This window comes from Osmerus mordax, chromosome 1 (assembly GCF_038355195.1).
Source record: "Osmerus mordax isolate fOsmMor3 chromosome 1, fOsmMor3.pri, whole genome shotgun sequence".
Classification (NCBI taxonomy): Eukaryota; Metazoa; Chordata; class Actinopteri; order Osmeriformes; family Osmeridae; genus Osmerus; species Osmerus mordax.
In genome coordinates, this window is record NC_090050.1 from 1,894,142 (window position 1) to 1,908,009 (window position 13,868).

The 13,868-nt window shown below is 38.4% G+C and overlaps 2 protein-coding genes across 7 annotated transcripts in view; both read left to right on the forward strand.

Annotated features, from left to right (window-relative positions):
- LOC136942520 (NACHT, LRR and PYD domains-containing protein 3-like) overlaps positions 1-13,868 on the forward strand; it is a 303,339-nt gene that overhangs the window by 96,740 nt on the left and 192,731 nt on the right. The gene's annotated exons all lie outside the window — the stretch shown is intronic.
- On the forward strand, positions 10,900-13,574 carry LOC136944970 (uncharacterized). The gene is made up of 6 exons (XM_067238959.1): positions 10,900-10,976; positions 11,347-11,600; positions 11,766-11,894; positions 12,327-12,467; positions 12,729-12,843; positions 13,564-13,574. The coding sequence occupies exons 1-6, from the start codon at positions 10,934-10,936 to the stop codon at positions 13,572-13,574; spliced, it is 693 nt and encodes a 230-aa protein (XP_067095060.1). The 5' UTR covers positions 10,900-10,933.

The window sequence follows — 13,868 nt, forward strand, 5'->3', positions numbered from 1 at the left end:
ACTGATGCAACTGATTTGGCTGATAGATATAGTGCTTTACCCCGTGATTTCAGGATATTTACACGTACTCAGCTAGTGTTCAAAACAATCTTTTGGAATACTGAACTTCAATATTCTAATCATTACATGATAGCATTAACTCTTCATGATATTGCTAGAGTGGCTAATGCTACACTTATGGGATTTCAGGCGTTGGGAGCTGAAGTTGCTGCAATTAGAGAATTTACCATAAATAATAGAATGCTTTGGACGCAATCACTGCCGCTCAGGGAGGTGTTTGTGCTATTGTAGGTGACGATTCATGTTGCACCTATCTTCCCTCAGAATCTGAAGGTCTTGGTAATTTGTCGAAAGCTATTGACAACATTAGAGACATACAGGAGAACATTGTTAGGACCAATCGAGATGCCAGAATGTTAGGAGGATATCATAATAATCAGATCCTGGATGTCATAGCTAACATGTTCAAAGGCAATTCTCTACTGACATGGATTGTAGGAATTTTGGCACCAGTGTTTCTGGTAATCATACTTGTTATAGTGTTCATGGGTTGCTGTTTTCCAATATTTCGAGCACTGATGGTGAGATCTCTGCACTCCATTACTAACATGCCGGTTATTACTACCGGTAACATAGAGGTTAACATCAAGTCCATTAGAGGACGTTCTGATACTTCTTCTGAAAGTTCATTCTCGTCCATAGATTCCATCGACAATGTTGATTAATAGAGATAGTGTTGCATGTCATGAAATGTCTAATTATGAGTGCAAACTGAGTCGGACAGATGGAGATGGAGAAGGAGAGGCCATACCTAGAGAGGAATTCGAGTTCGGCTGAACCCCGGATGAAGACATCCTCTTTCTTGAAATTTGTTTGTGTGCAATGATGATTTAAGTTCAGAGCCTTCCTTACGTGAGGGATGTAATGATGTGATAAGGAATAGTCGTAGTAATGAATTGTGTTGAGAGTTATGTATATTTAGCATGTGAGTGTTGTGAACTTAGCATTGTCACACTGACAGATGACATTTGGTGATTTTATCCTTGCTCTGATGGAGTTTTGACCAAGTGATTGTCTAAGTGTGAAGTGTAGAGTAGATTAGCCGCATGATCTTTTACTCATTCTTTGTCAAGTGTGGAGTGAGGTTTTGTTTGTGCGAGTATAGATTACGGGTGACTGATAACTCATGCATCATTGATAATTGTGATGGGAATTCAATTGGATTCCAGTGTGATTTAAACGGTGCAGGCTTCTCAGACATTTGTACAGTGATTCGTGTGTTGAAAATGGTAAAACCATTTCCAAAGATAGAAAAGGGAGGACTGATACGCAGATTTTCTATACATGTGTGAGGTTGTCTCTTGCTGTGGTCAAGAGGTCACGGAGCAGGCCATGGACAATACACATATAGATCAAGGAATGTGCTATGGTCAACTTAGGTTAAGTGCAAGATGCAGAGAATAGTACAAGCAATGATTGATGACCGCATCACCTGTGTGTTGGTTTCTTCTGTGCATCAAGTTGTGGAATGAGTACCGTTTAAGGAGATGTTGTAATGGTAACTATATTTGTACAGTCCAGCCATATATAAAGGACTTCTGAGAGACGTTTTCTCACTCATGCCAACCACTCTGCCTGTTGTGGTGACGTGATCCGAGCAGCTCGACTTAATAAACAAAGTCAACTCTTTTCATTGTGGTGCTTTCCTTGGCCCCTCCTCTGACAGAAAATCATCTAATACCAACAAATCGTTTACTTGTAATGTAATGTCATAAAAAATCCTACAATGAAAATGTATTTGTGAGGAATGTTTATTTTAACGATTGAAAACAGATGCATCATAGACCACTGTAGTATGTGTTGCCCGGGCAACAGAGGCTAATCTGTAATGATGCTAATGCTTCAGTGAAATAGTAGACTACCGTTTCCGAAAGTAGATGTGGGCCTACTTCCTTAATAATATCAGCTAATATTGTACATTACATTTCACAATCGTGTTTCACATCACAAAGTAAAATGAGAAAATAGTTATCACCCTGGCCTCTTTGCTTGTGGCGTTTCTGCAGCTGCCTTGCAGTAAAGTTATAGTTAGCCTAGCTATCCTCCAAGTTAACAGATGCAAAACGAATGTTCTGCCAAAGGTAGTCACGCGTGTTTTCGTGACGTTAGTGACGTAGTGACGTTAGTACCGTCAGTGACTGTGGCTAGCAAATTAGCCACCGTTAGCTTCACTTTTCGCCACAAAAACTTAACTTGAGCCTAAACCATGCAACGGAACGTAAATAAAAATACAAGCAACTCAATCGCTAACAAGACAAAACTTTTGACACAGGTTGTCTATGTAGGCCAAATATTGACGAAGATTTAGGGGGGCAAAAATAAATTATAAGAAATATATATGTGAGAGAACAAAGGTTGTGCCCTTGCCGAAGGCAAAGCACACCCAACTAGAAAGGTACATTTCCTAAAGAAAATGTGTGTGTTTGCTGAAAGCAGTTGAAACGATTGTTTTGATGGCTTGAATAGTGAAGGTTTTACAAAAATTTTAAGAGGTATGTGCTTTAAAAACAAAATGGTGAGAAAAAGTGTTAAAAGTATATCTGTCATTGTTATGCATTGCAATATTTTCTTACTGTTGAAAATGGAGAAAAAACAGTGATGAAAAGAGTATCTTTTCATCACTGTTAAAGCGACTTTCATAAATCATGTCATAAATGTTAAAGCGTTATGTTAGAGCCATTTTATTTAATTCTAAACCTTTTACATTTTTAAACCTTAGTATTAGTTAGACTTGTACACTTCTTATTTAAGATTATTATATGTTTAATGTGTGCACCTTCCTGCCACAGTAAATTCCTTGTCTGTGTGATGTTTCTTGGCGAATAAAACCCATTCTGAAAAGTATTAATAATTGAAAGATGTAGAAACAGAAAAAAGTTTGAACAGTCGAAGAGCGTTGGCCAATCGGATTGGTTCCTTGTTTCTTGTAACGTAGCAACTGTTGGTCATTGTCAACATTTCTAACCTAGAATCTAGGTTTTAGGTTCAAGATGAAGGAGAAACTAATCATGTGTGCCTGCACAACCAGTCCTGTTCAGACACTTAATTTAAAGATGACATCAAAATAATAATCCATAGTGCAGGGTTGCCAATGTTGTCGTTGTCCCTGGTGAGTTTTTTGAATTCAATCTCGTCACATTATGTGACTTTGTTGTGCAACTGGAAAAGCTAGCTACTCTAACTCAGAATGCTGCTGCAAAAAAGCAGAACTATTGTGGGTGGTAAATAAGATCATGCTACATCTAGCCAGCGGATCATTTCTTGCAAGTGTGTCAAAGTGGTATTTTTACAGACTGTATTAACACCGTAGGCGTGAATAATGCATGCATCGTCATTGTCGTCCATCTTTAGCCGAAGAAGCTAGAGAGGATGCAATGGGAGATTTCCTACAGTAAGGTAGATACTGCTTCAAATTGAAAACGGAGACGATCTTTTGATTAAAGACAAGTTCCTTAACCTCTGTTGTCAATATCGCCGATAAAAAGTCAATACTGTTACGAAGCATTTGTTTGTAGGTAACGAACGATAGACGTAGCTAGTTTCGCCGTTCTATGGCAGCTAGTACAGTACTGTATGATGACAGTCGTAGCTGGAGTTGTAAGCACTTGTCACTAGAATGACCAGAACTTTAAAACAAAAGATCATATTTCAAATCTGTCTGCTGTTCTACATTGCCCACACAATTATGTATATATATATCAACTCTAACATGGCCTGTATCTTGTATTGAAAGTGCTCGAAAATTAGCTCGTCTAATGTATGGTGGACTGAGAAAACATATTTGTCAAAGCAGAGCGAGCGGATGTCGTGGGAGAATTCCTAATGTGTTAGATTTACTGCTTCAAATTGAAAACAGAGAAGATATTTAGAGTAAAGACAAGTTTCTTAACGTCTGTGTTCAATAACATCAACTAAAAGTAAAAACTTTTCAGTTACGAAGCTTTTGTTCGTAGTAATGCCAGCTGCAGTAAACCTTTCGTGACCCCGGTTTGGCTGTTCGTGACAGTCGGCTATGACAGTGTTGAGCCTCGATTTTTGCAGATTTCTGTGAAACTTTCTTAAAGAAAAATAATCTAGCTAGATTATGTACACTTTAATATCAATGTACATACCTTGTTTGGCCAATTTGGTCGATTGTGGAAAAAAGTAGAACCGTTTTTAGTTATGGAGAGCCATCGCGCTAGATTAGAATAGCGTTATCGCACTCATCACTTCAGTGGTCATAACTTTTAAACAAAATAGTCTATCTTAAATTTGTCTGCTGTTCTGAATTTACGACAAAGGTACGGACATTTCATACGCTCTAACATATCCTCTATCTTGTAGTGAAAGTGGTTAAAAATGAGGTTTTCTAAAAAAGTAATGCAGACGGAGAAGATTTTTGTCAGAATGGCTCTGTGAAATCGTCTTGATAAAGGATGATTTGCCTAACATGATCATATAAATATTTACATCATTAGAAAGCCCTAAATATTGTCTTCAAAACAGTTCAGGTATATTATTTGAAAAAGTCTGCATATTCATGCAGGAAAGTGTTAAACAGTGTCAAAAATTGACGCGCTGAGAAACAGTTCTGTCAGTTCATGACGTCACAATTGAATTTGACTTGAACATTCTGAACCATTGAAACCCATTCATTTGTTTTAGCACTTTAAACTTTAATACCTTAAAAACTTTAAAAGTTATCAATGAGAAAAGTAATAGCACACTAGAGCAGTTCAGACTTTATCAAATGAAGTTTGAACGGTGTTTCTATCTTAAACAGTGTGAAAGGAGTAGGCGACGGAAAAAAAGTTAAAAATAAAAAATAAATAACTAGAAAGGTACATTTCCTGAAGAAAATGTGTGTATTTGCTGAAAGCAGTTGAAACGATTGTTTTGATGGCTTGAAGGTTTTACACATTTTTTAAAAGAGGTATGTGCTTTAAAAACAAAATGGTGAGAAAAAGTGTTAAAGTATATCTGTCATTGTTATGCATTGCGATATTTTCTTACTGTTGAAAATGGAGAAAAAACTGTGATGAAAAGAGTATCTTATTGACTTTCATAAATTTTTAAGCGTTAAAAGTAGTGGTGGGCATAGATTAATTTTTTTAATCTAGATTAATCTCACTGTAATCTTGGCGTTAATCTAGATTAAAATGGCTCATTTGAATTCCACTGAAGGCATTCAGAATATGTGTGCTACCCAAATAATGACTAAAAGTAAGTCTTTGAGAACGGGTTTCTCAAGCCAGGTGGCGCATTAGACCAGGGGCTCATCTCCTGTTTCCAAAATGCATCACAAACTGCTTGAGAAAGCTGTTCTATATAATTGGTGATGAAAATAAATTATGTTCAATAAGATGTACTTGTGTTTATTAACTGTTTATTAGATTAGTTAGCTTGGCTGATAGAGCTGTGCTGACGGGCTTGCCTCGGTTGCACTCAAACATCATAGTTTGACAACGACTCTTCCCCTGCGCTACATCAGTGCTTGGCCCGGCATCTTCCGCATTAGCTAAGGGATGCTTTGCGTTTAGGTGGTATTTGAGACTGGAAGAACTCCTACAGTAAACTAATTCCGCATAGCACAAGGTGCAAACAACCTTATTCTTGTCGAGGTTTCCATTGGGAAGCTTCTTAAAAATACATTTTCCCTGAAGCAAACCAGGCGGCTTCATAGCTGCATCCATGTTAGCACGTTACGTTTGATGTGATAATTTCATACACAAGGCATACACACAGGTTCAAAGACTCGTTCTCGCCCTCTACAGTGCAATTCGGCTAGGTATACATCCGCGCTAAAATATCAAGGTGAAAGTCATTATAGCTAGCGTAGTACTATGGAAGCAAATCGTTACCACAATTCAAATTCAAATGCATTTCCAGAAATGCATTTTCATTTTCAAGAACGTGGCTGCAAAATCGTGACCACAATTCAAATTCAAATGCATTTCCAGAAATGCATTTTCATTTTAAGAACGTGGCTGCAAAATCGTGACCACAATTCAAATTCAAATGCATTTCCAGAAATGCATTTTCATTTTCAAGAACGTGGCTGCAAAATCGTGACCACAATTCAAATTCAAATGCTTTTCCAGAAATGCATTTTCATTTTCAAGAACGTGGCTGCAAAATTGTGACCACAATTCAAATTCAAATGCATTTCCAGAAATGCATTTTCATTTTAAGAACGTGGCTGCAAAATCGTGACCACAATTCAAATTCAAATGCATTTCCAGAAATGCATTTTCATTTTCAAGGACGTGGCTGCAAAATCGTGACCACAATTCAAATTCAAATGCATTTCCAGAAATGCATTTTCATTTTAAGAACGTGGCTGCAAAATCGTGACCACAATTCAAATTCAAATGCATTTCCAGAAATGCAAAATGAACGAAAAAGCATTCTGAGCGGCGCAGCAGAGTGACGTCAGTAGCCGCTCTTCTTCAGCTCCCTGCTGACCGAGCTACCCATCTTGTTCGGTAGGGGGCGGTGTGCACATTGCATTACATGGCAAATGTGCCGGGAAATTGATTGAATTGCCGGGTCTTTAGAGGACGCATCACAGTGAGCAACTGTTCTGCATTAAAATGTTAAGCAAAAAAATATCCATTGATCAAAGGAATTGTTGGACTGTATGTTTATCTCACCATTTATGTTTGTATGTTTATGTATAACTACACTTTATCCTTATTTTATTTTTTCATTCTGTTTCTTTTTAACATATTCAAAATAAAGTTCAATTCAGTTCAATTTATCTTCTGCTTTTCCCGCCATATTTCTTCCAGCTGAGGTTTTGAGGTTGTTCAGTCCTTACCCTGCACGAGGTGTACAACGGAAGTCAACCTCACCAGCCACCATGACCCAAAAATTAAAAAAGACCACATACACTCACATTTTCTTCTGCCTGGCTAAAAGAAAGGGCAGTGATGCCCCATTCCCAGCAGCAAAAAGAGCACTTGAAAGGGCAGGTTTAGGGGAAAGGAAAATCACATTCCCAGGTAGGTCTACAAGTATGTATTGCATAATATCTGACTGAAAAAAGGGGTTTTATTTACCCAAAAAATGCAAAAGAAAAATGTTTTACAAAGATATAATAAAGCTTTGGGCACATAAAAGAGGTCAACCTAACAGAACATAACGCAAGAAAAGAAATACAAACTCAATATAAAGTGAGTTAACTGAACAAACTAACGATGTAACTTCCCCACAAAAGACAAAACAGACCTACTAAACTGGACACAAAAGGACATAAAACTAAACCCAAGTGTATTGCCTTCTGTCTGTAATGTGCCATGTGCTTGAAACAAAGTAAACTAAATTAAGACAAAATGAACTAAATGTAGAAAGAAATGAAAGTGTAAGTGCAGAGGGTTATTGACATTTAGACCAGTTGTGAGGCCACAGGTGTGGCCATCAGTCAGTAAGACCAATGCCTCAGCTGTGATACTTAAAATGTCAAAGATTGGTCAGCTAGCTAATTCTTAGGCACCATGATGTTGTAATAAAGCTCAAATGTTTACATTTGACCCCCAAACTGGTTATAATACTTTTTTTTTTTCTCAGATAAATACTGTGGTGCATCTGACTTTTCCGATCACCTAGAGTTGAACTTTCCACAACTAAAGCACTGTGGTGGGTTCAACTCCTTCGGAGCCGGGGCTCTACAAGGTCCAAGGTCTTGGAAATCCTTCCTTGCCCACAGAATGGGTATACTCCAGAGGGCCTGTGCAACAAAGAACTTGGAGTGGGACAAGCTGCGATTTACATAAGGCCACTCCAAAAAGATATTGACCTGCAGGTAATATTATGTATTTTTAGTAGTATGTAGTATTTCATTCTCTGGAGTATGATAGAATATTGGCAAGGAAATCCCCAGCCAGTAACCCTCACAACTGAAATATGTCTGTACAAAATCCACCAAGCTCTAATGTAAAGAAAGTTGTTTGATTGCATGATGCATATTTATGTTACTATTGTCTCATTTATGCTAGGATCCTCCCAGTGTGACCCTCACTCCTCAAACAACTGGACCAATGGTGGAATGTGTCTACTGTGCAGAGATATTTAGCTTCTCTGAGATTCAAGGCCACATTGACTGTTGTGAGAAGTGAGACATATTTCTTGTTTATACATGAATCTACATGGTGTAAATTGTGAAGTCCTACAACATTTTATTTTCCTAAAACATCAGTTGACACAAAAAATGTTGTTTTGTTATTTTATTAGTGTCTCACACATTGAACTGTTATTGGTGTTTTAGATTTCTTCAGTGTATTAACAATTTCCTGCTATCATTCCAAGAAAAAATTATTCAGATTCAACTGCTGAAGAAACCCTTGAGAATACCCCGTCAGGAAGCTCAGAAGAGACCCAGGCAGGAACCTCAGCTGCTGCTAGCTCATCAAGCAACCAAAATCCACTTGAAGAAAATCTAAGTAGTAGCTCTAAAGGTGCAACTGTCTTATTGTTTATAACCATATACAGTTAATGAATACAAGTACTGATATTTATGTTGTCCTTACAAAATAGAGGGAACTTTTAGCTGCTGTCCTAAAAAGTCTAAAATCAACTCTTTTTCCTCACTTATAATTAATTGATTTTCAGAGTGGACAACAGAGCCTGATGTTTACAAGGCAGCCAACATGTTTTCCCGTCACTTGCTTAACAATGCTGAACTCAAGCCAGGGTTGGTTGCCAGGCTTGATCTCGGATCCACTGAGGAAGATCGTGAAAGGGAGATTCTAACTTTCTACAAAAAAACTGGAATTGACTGGGCAAGCCCATTTTCTGTTATACTGACTGGTAGGTATCTTTCATTAAATGTGTTTTACTGCAAAATTTGTAACAAGAACAGTGATTAAACCTCGAACCTCGCCAAAACAAAACTTCTCATCATCCCGGCTAAACCCTCCGTCTTCAATGATCTCTCAATCACCCTGGGATCTGCGACGGCGACCCCTTCATCCTCTGCCAGGAACCTTGGGGTTACCATGGACGACGAGCTCTCCCTCACGGCCCACATTGCTGCGGTCTCACGGTCGTGTAGATTCACCCTCTACAACATCCGGAAGATCAGGAGATACCTGTCTGAGCACTCCACCCAGCTGCTAGTCCAAGCACTTGTCCTCTCCAAGTTGGACTATTGCAACTCGCTGCTCGCTGGTCTCCCAGCATGTGCAACCCGCCCTCTTCAGAGGATTCAGAATGCAGCGGCCCGCCTGGTCTACAATCTACCCAGACGCTCCCATGTTACCCCGCTCCTCATCTCTCTCCACTGGCTACTATCATGGCCCGTATCAGATTCAAGACCCTGGTATTGACCTTCCGAGCAGTGAACGGGACTGCACCCGTCTACATCAAGTCTCTCCTGCAGCCTTACACCCCCACCCGTCACCTACGGTCTTATTCAGACAACCGCCTGGTGGTCCCACCGCTCAAGACCGCCCGGTCCCAACACAAGCTCTTCTCCTGTCTGGCCCCCCAGTGGTGGAATCAACTCCCCACCTCCATCAGAGACACTGACTGTCTCCCCACCTTCAAGAAAAGGCTCAAGACGCACTTGTTCCGGGAGTACAACGGCACTTAGGAATGATTGGCTGGACCTGATGTTAGTTTCTTCCAGGATCACAATGACTGTTATTGAGAGACTTGTTGCTCTTGTTGGTTTGTTGTAACTGTCTTAAATTATTGAAATATCGTGAAATATATTATTGTTGCTTGCTTCTTCCACAGGTACACTCTTGCACTTTTGAGGTTCATGCTGTTTAATTGTAACTTGTCTAACTACATGCTCTTATGGTTCTTCCCTTTAGGACTTATTTGCTTTTCACAATGTATGCTTCATGTTTGGCTTCCCGCAATGTTTGGGGCGTCTCGTTGTTATGATCAGTGACCTATGCACTTTTGTAAAACTCTCTCTTGGAAGTCGCTTTGGATAAAAGTGTCTGCTAAATGCATAAATGTAAACCCTTTGCATCAAACTTTGCCGAGTTCCAGTGCCGTTTTTTGAATTTTGAAGATTGATTAAAGACTTAGAACATTTTAAACAACAACACAAAAGCCGCTAGATGCATAACTCCCTGCCCAGGTAAATGTACAATAATATGATGAATAGTATATCTCTCTCCACCTTCAAGAAAAGGCTCAAGACGCACTTGTTCCGGGAGTACAACAGTACTTAGGAATGGTTCGCTTGACCCGATGTTAGTTTCCTCAAGGATCACAATGACTCTTGCTTAGAGACTTGTTGCTCTTGTGGTTAGTGGTAACTGATTTAAATTTGTGTTCTCGCTTTGATATATTGTTTTTATTACTGTTGCTTGCTTTTTTCCACAGGTACACTTGCACTTATAGCGGTTCATGTTGTTTAATTGTAACTTGTTTAACTACATGCTCTTATGGTTCTTCCCTTTGGCACTTACTTTGGTTGTTCACAATGTGTGCTTCATGTTTTGGCTACTCGCGATGTTTTTTGGCTATCTTGTGTTATGATCAGTGACCTATGCACTTTGTAAAGCTCTCTCTTGGAAGTCGCTTTGGATGAAAGCGTCTGCTAAATGAGTAAATGTAAATGATTACAACTTAAAACTGAAGTAAATCTTTTAACTAGCTGAATAGGCTTAATGCCCTGCTCCACTACTTCCTTAGATTAAAGCAGCTCCTTTATTTCCTGTCTTACATTACATGCCAAATTTATTAATCCAGATGTGCCTTACCGCAGCAGTCACAATAACCATGATCAGGCACACCTTCAGGAAAGTAGTTGAGCTGGGAATAACACCTATTGAAATTGACCCTTACATTATATACACATTCCTATGTGTCTACAGAGTAACTCCTTGTATTTGCAGCTATTGGAGATGGTGTAAAACGACATTTCCTATCTATGGTAATGGAAAAAATCCAGTTTGGTTTCGACCTTGACTTCGGTGAGTTTTAACAGTTTATTGTATTGTTTTGTTTGTAAAAAAAAAGCATACAATTTTGCCTCAAACAGAAGTAGTGGGGTTGGATTAATTGGCTCTGAGTAGGTGGCCCTAAAGCTCTTGTTGGATTTGGAAAGGTTGGTCACCAAAATTGATCTCAAATTGACAACTGAGGGCGCATTGTATTATTTAACTGAATTGTCTTCTCTCATGTCTGGTATTTTGACTCCTCATAATCTGTTTGTGTGACACTATGTAAATCATTATTAGAGCTAGATATTTCCTTGAACTGCGATTGAAAAACCTCAGGATAATGCTACTGTCTCACCAGAAATCAGCTTTTATTTGTATTTCTTGTTTTTTTTTTACTCAGAGAACACTACCAGAACTCTTCTGTTCAATGGGACAGGCGATCACAAGGTCCCATCCACTTCCAAAGCCCTGATAGATGGAGACCTTTTCCGAGTAGCTGGACGTGCCATAGGACATTCTTTTATTCATGGAGGTCCTCGATTCACTGGACTGAGTCCAGCAATGTTGCAGCTAATTGTTGGAAGTAACGAGGAGTCTGCTGCACTTGAGGTTGCTGACTGCCCTGATACAGATGTTGTTGATGTGGTGTCTGTAGTAAGTGTCACTTGAAGTTGTTTTATTGTCATGACACAAAACAAATTTAAATTCACTTGAATTGATTATTCCTATGCTATCATGCAAATATGTTTACTTTGTATTTAACATAAAAAGCATAGACCATAAAAGTGATATACCATTGCCTTACTTTATTAATTGCAGCTTGATAGTCAGAGAAAACTGACCCCACAGGAACAATGCGAGGTGAACAACTTGGCCTTCAGCTGGGATCTTCCTCCCATCAATAATAACAACAGGAGGTGGTTGGCAGAGAAAATCCTACAGCATGCGGTATATGAATAATTATAAATGAAATTAAGTACTTTTTCAATTTTTTTCTTATTTATTCTATTATTTTTATTCATTTTTATTTTTTTCTTTGCTGCTGTTATTAATATCATTATCACTGAAATATCCACATATATATACAAGCACTTATAAATACAGAGTACACGCACTTACACACACTCACACACATGTATAGCATATACAAAATTCCCCCATTAGTTAGGCTACCTCCTTGTCTGGATTTACATGTTTGCATTTCGTTGTTTTAATTCTCCGCCCTTTTATTGGGTAAAAAACATTAAAAGTAGTCCAACCAAAAATAATTATGCTAAGTATATTGTAAAAAAAACAGATTCACTAGTGTAATAATGTCTTTTTTTCACCAACAACTGTATCTAAATTATACTTAAACTTATTTATTATTTATTTTTGTAGGTCATTGAACGGAGAAGAACACAAATGAAGCAGCTCCGTAGGGGGCTGAAAGAGAGCGGTGTTGTCACTATGATTAAAGAGCGTCCGGCCCTATCCGAGGTCCTTTTCCCAAGATCAGCAGAACAAGTGATGGACTCACAGGTAATTAGCTTCTCATAAGAAACTGCTGACTGTTTACATAAATATCATTATGGTTATTGTCATTGTAATTATAAAACTGGAATAAGGCTTTAAGTGTAACATTTTGGAGTTCTATCATTCAGATAACAAGCCTCCATTTTTATATACAATTAAGGTTGCCTTTTCTACCTGTACTTTTCTAAATGTGATATTTGCAAAGTAGCTCTACTCTGTTGATATACCCTTTAATTGATAGTCTTTGAAAATGTTTTTACTTCTTAGACCATCTTGAAAAGGATCATCTGGCCAATGCCAGATAGTGAGGATGAGGATGACCACAGCAACATGGAGGAGACATGCCTGGTCACAGGCTTTTTGAGAGACTACATTGAAAAAGGTCAGATTATACATGTTAAAACAGATCGGATTCGGAACACTGTTCATATCCTAGAGCTTTTGCTAATTATTCACATTGAGTCCATATTTATGGAAACATATTGGTGAAAAATCACATTTTGTAAACAATGTTTTATTTTACAGTAGAAAGTCCAATTTTTCTACAGTGAAGCAGTGACTAATGATGTTCGGGTAAACTTCAAAAAGGTATGACTGTCTTTGTAGGGCACCTTTATGTTGAAGTATCTCCGGAAATTACTCTGCCAGTCGCCTCAACCTGCCTCACAACGCTGAAACTCCCACTGAAGTGCCAAAGTTACCAGGCATTCAAAGAAAACTTGGAAGCATCTATGAGATCTACAGAGTTCGGGTTTGGACTGATCTGAGAAACTGTCTTTAAAGCAGAGGTAGGCAGTAAGAGAAACCTAACTCCCACATTTCCACACCTGGTTTGTAGTTTTTGTAAATTTTAGTGATGCTTCTCTTTATTTTTCAACAGTCTGTAAAAATATAGTTCTACTCTCTCTATGTTGAATATATTTGTATAGTCAATCATACATAAGTACCTCCATAAGGAAATATCCCCTTAAACCGTTTAATAATGTTGAAATTTTAATATCATACAGTTAAGGAGTGTGATATTTTATTGACAAATGTTTAAGGTTGTGGAATAAAGACAACTTCAAAAATAAAAATAAAATGTTGTGCTTCTTGCTTCCAGAATGCAACTAAAATGCACTATAACCTTTACATGTGAACTTAATTGACTGTAATGCTGTTACCGGTATTTAAAAATGCTGGGTTTGATTCTTGCCATATCAGTAGTGGTTGTAGTTCTGGATAGGAGAAGGGGAGGGGGAGACTGAGACTGTCACTGCATCAACTGCTGTAGTGTGGCTGTGTAGATGTCCAGTGCATCCAAGAAGGGAACATTGGGGTCAGGTAAGCTAGCCATGTCCTCCTCAGTCAGGTGTCGCTGCAGCTGCACTTGAGGTACTTCAACTTGTTCCCTTTGACGTCCAAGGT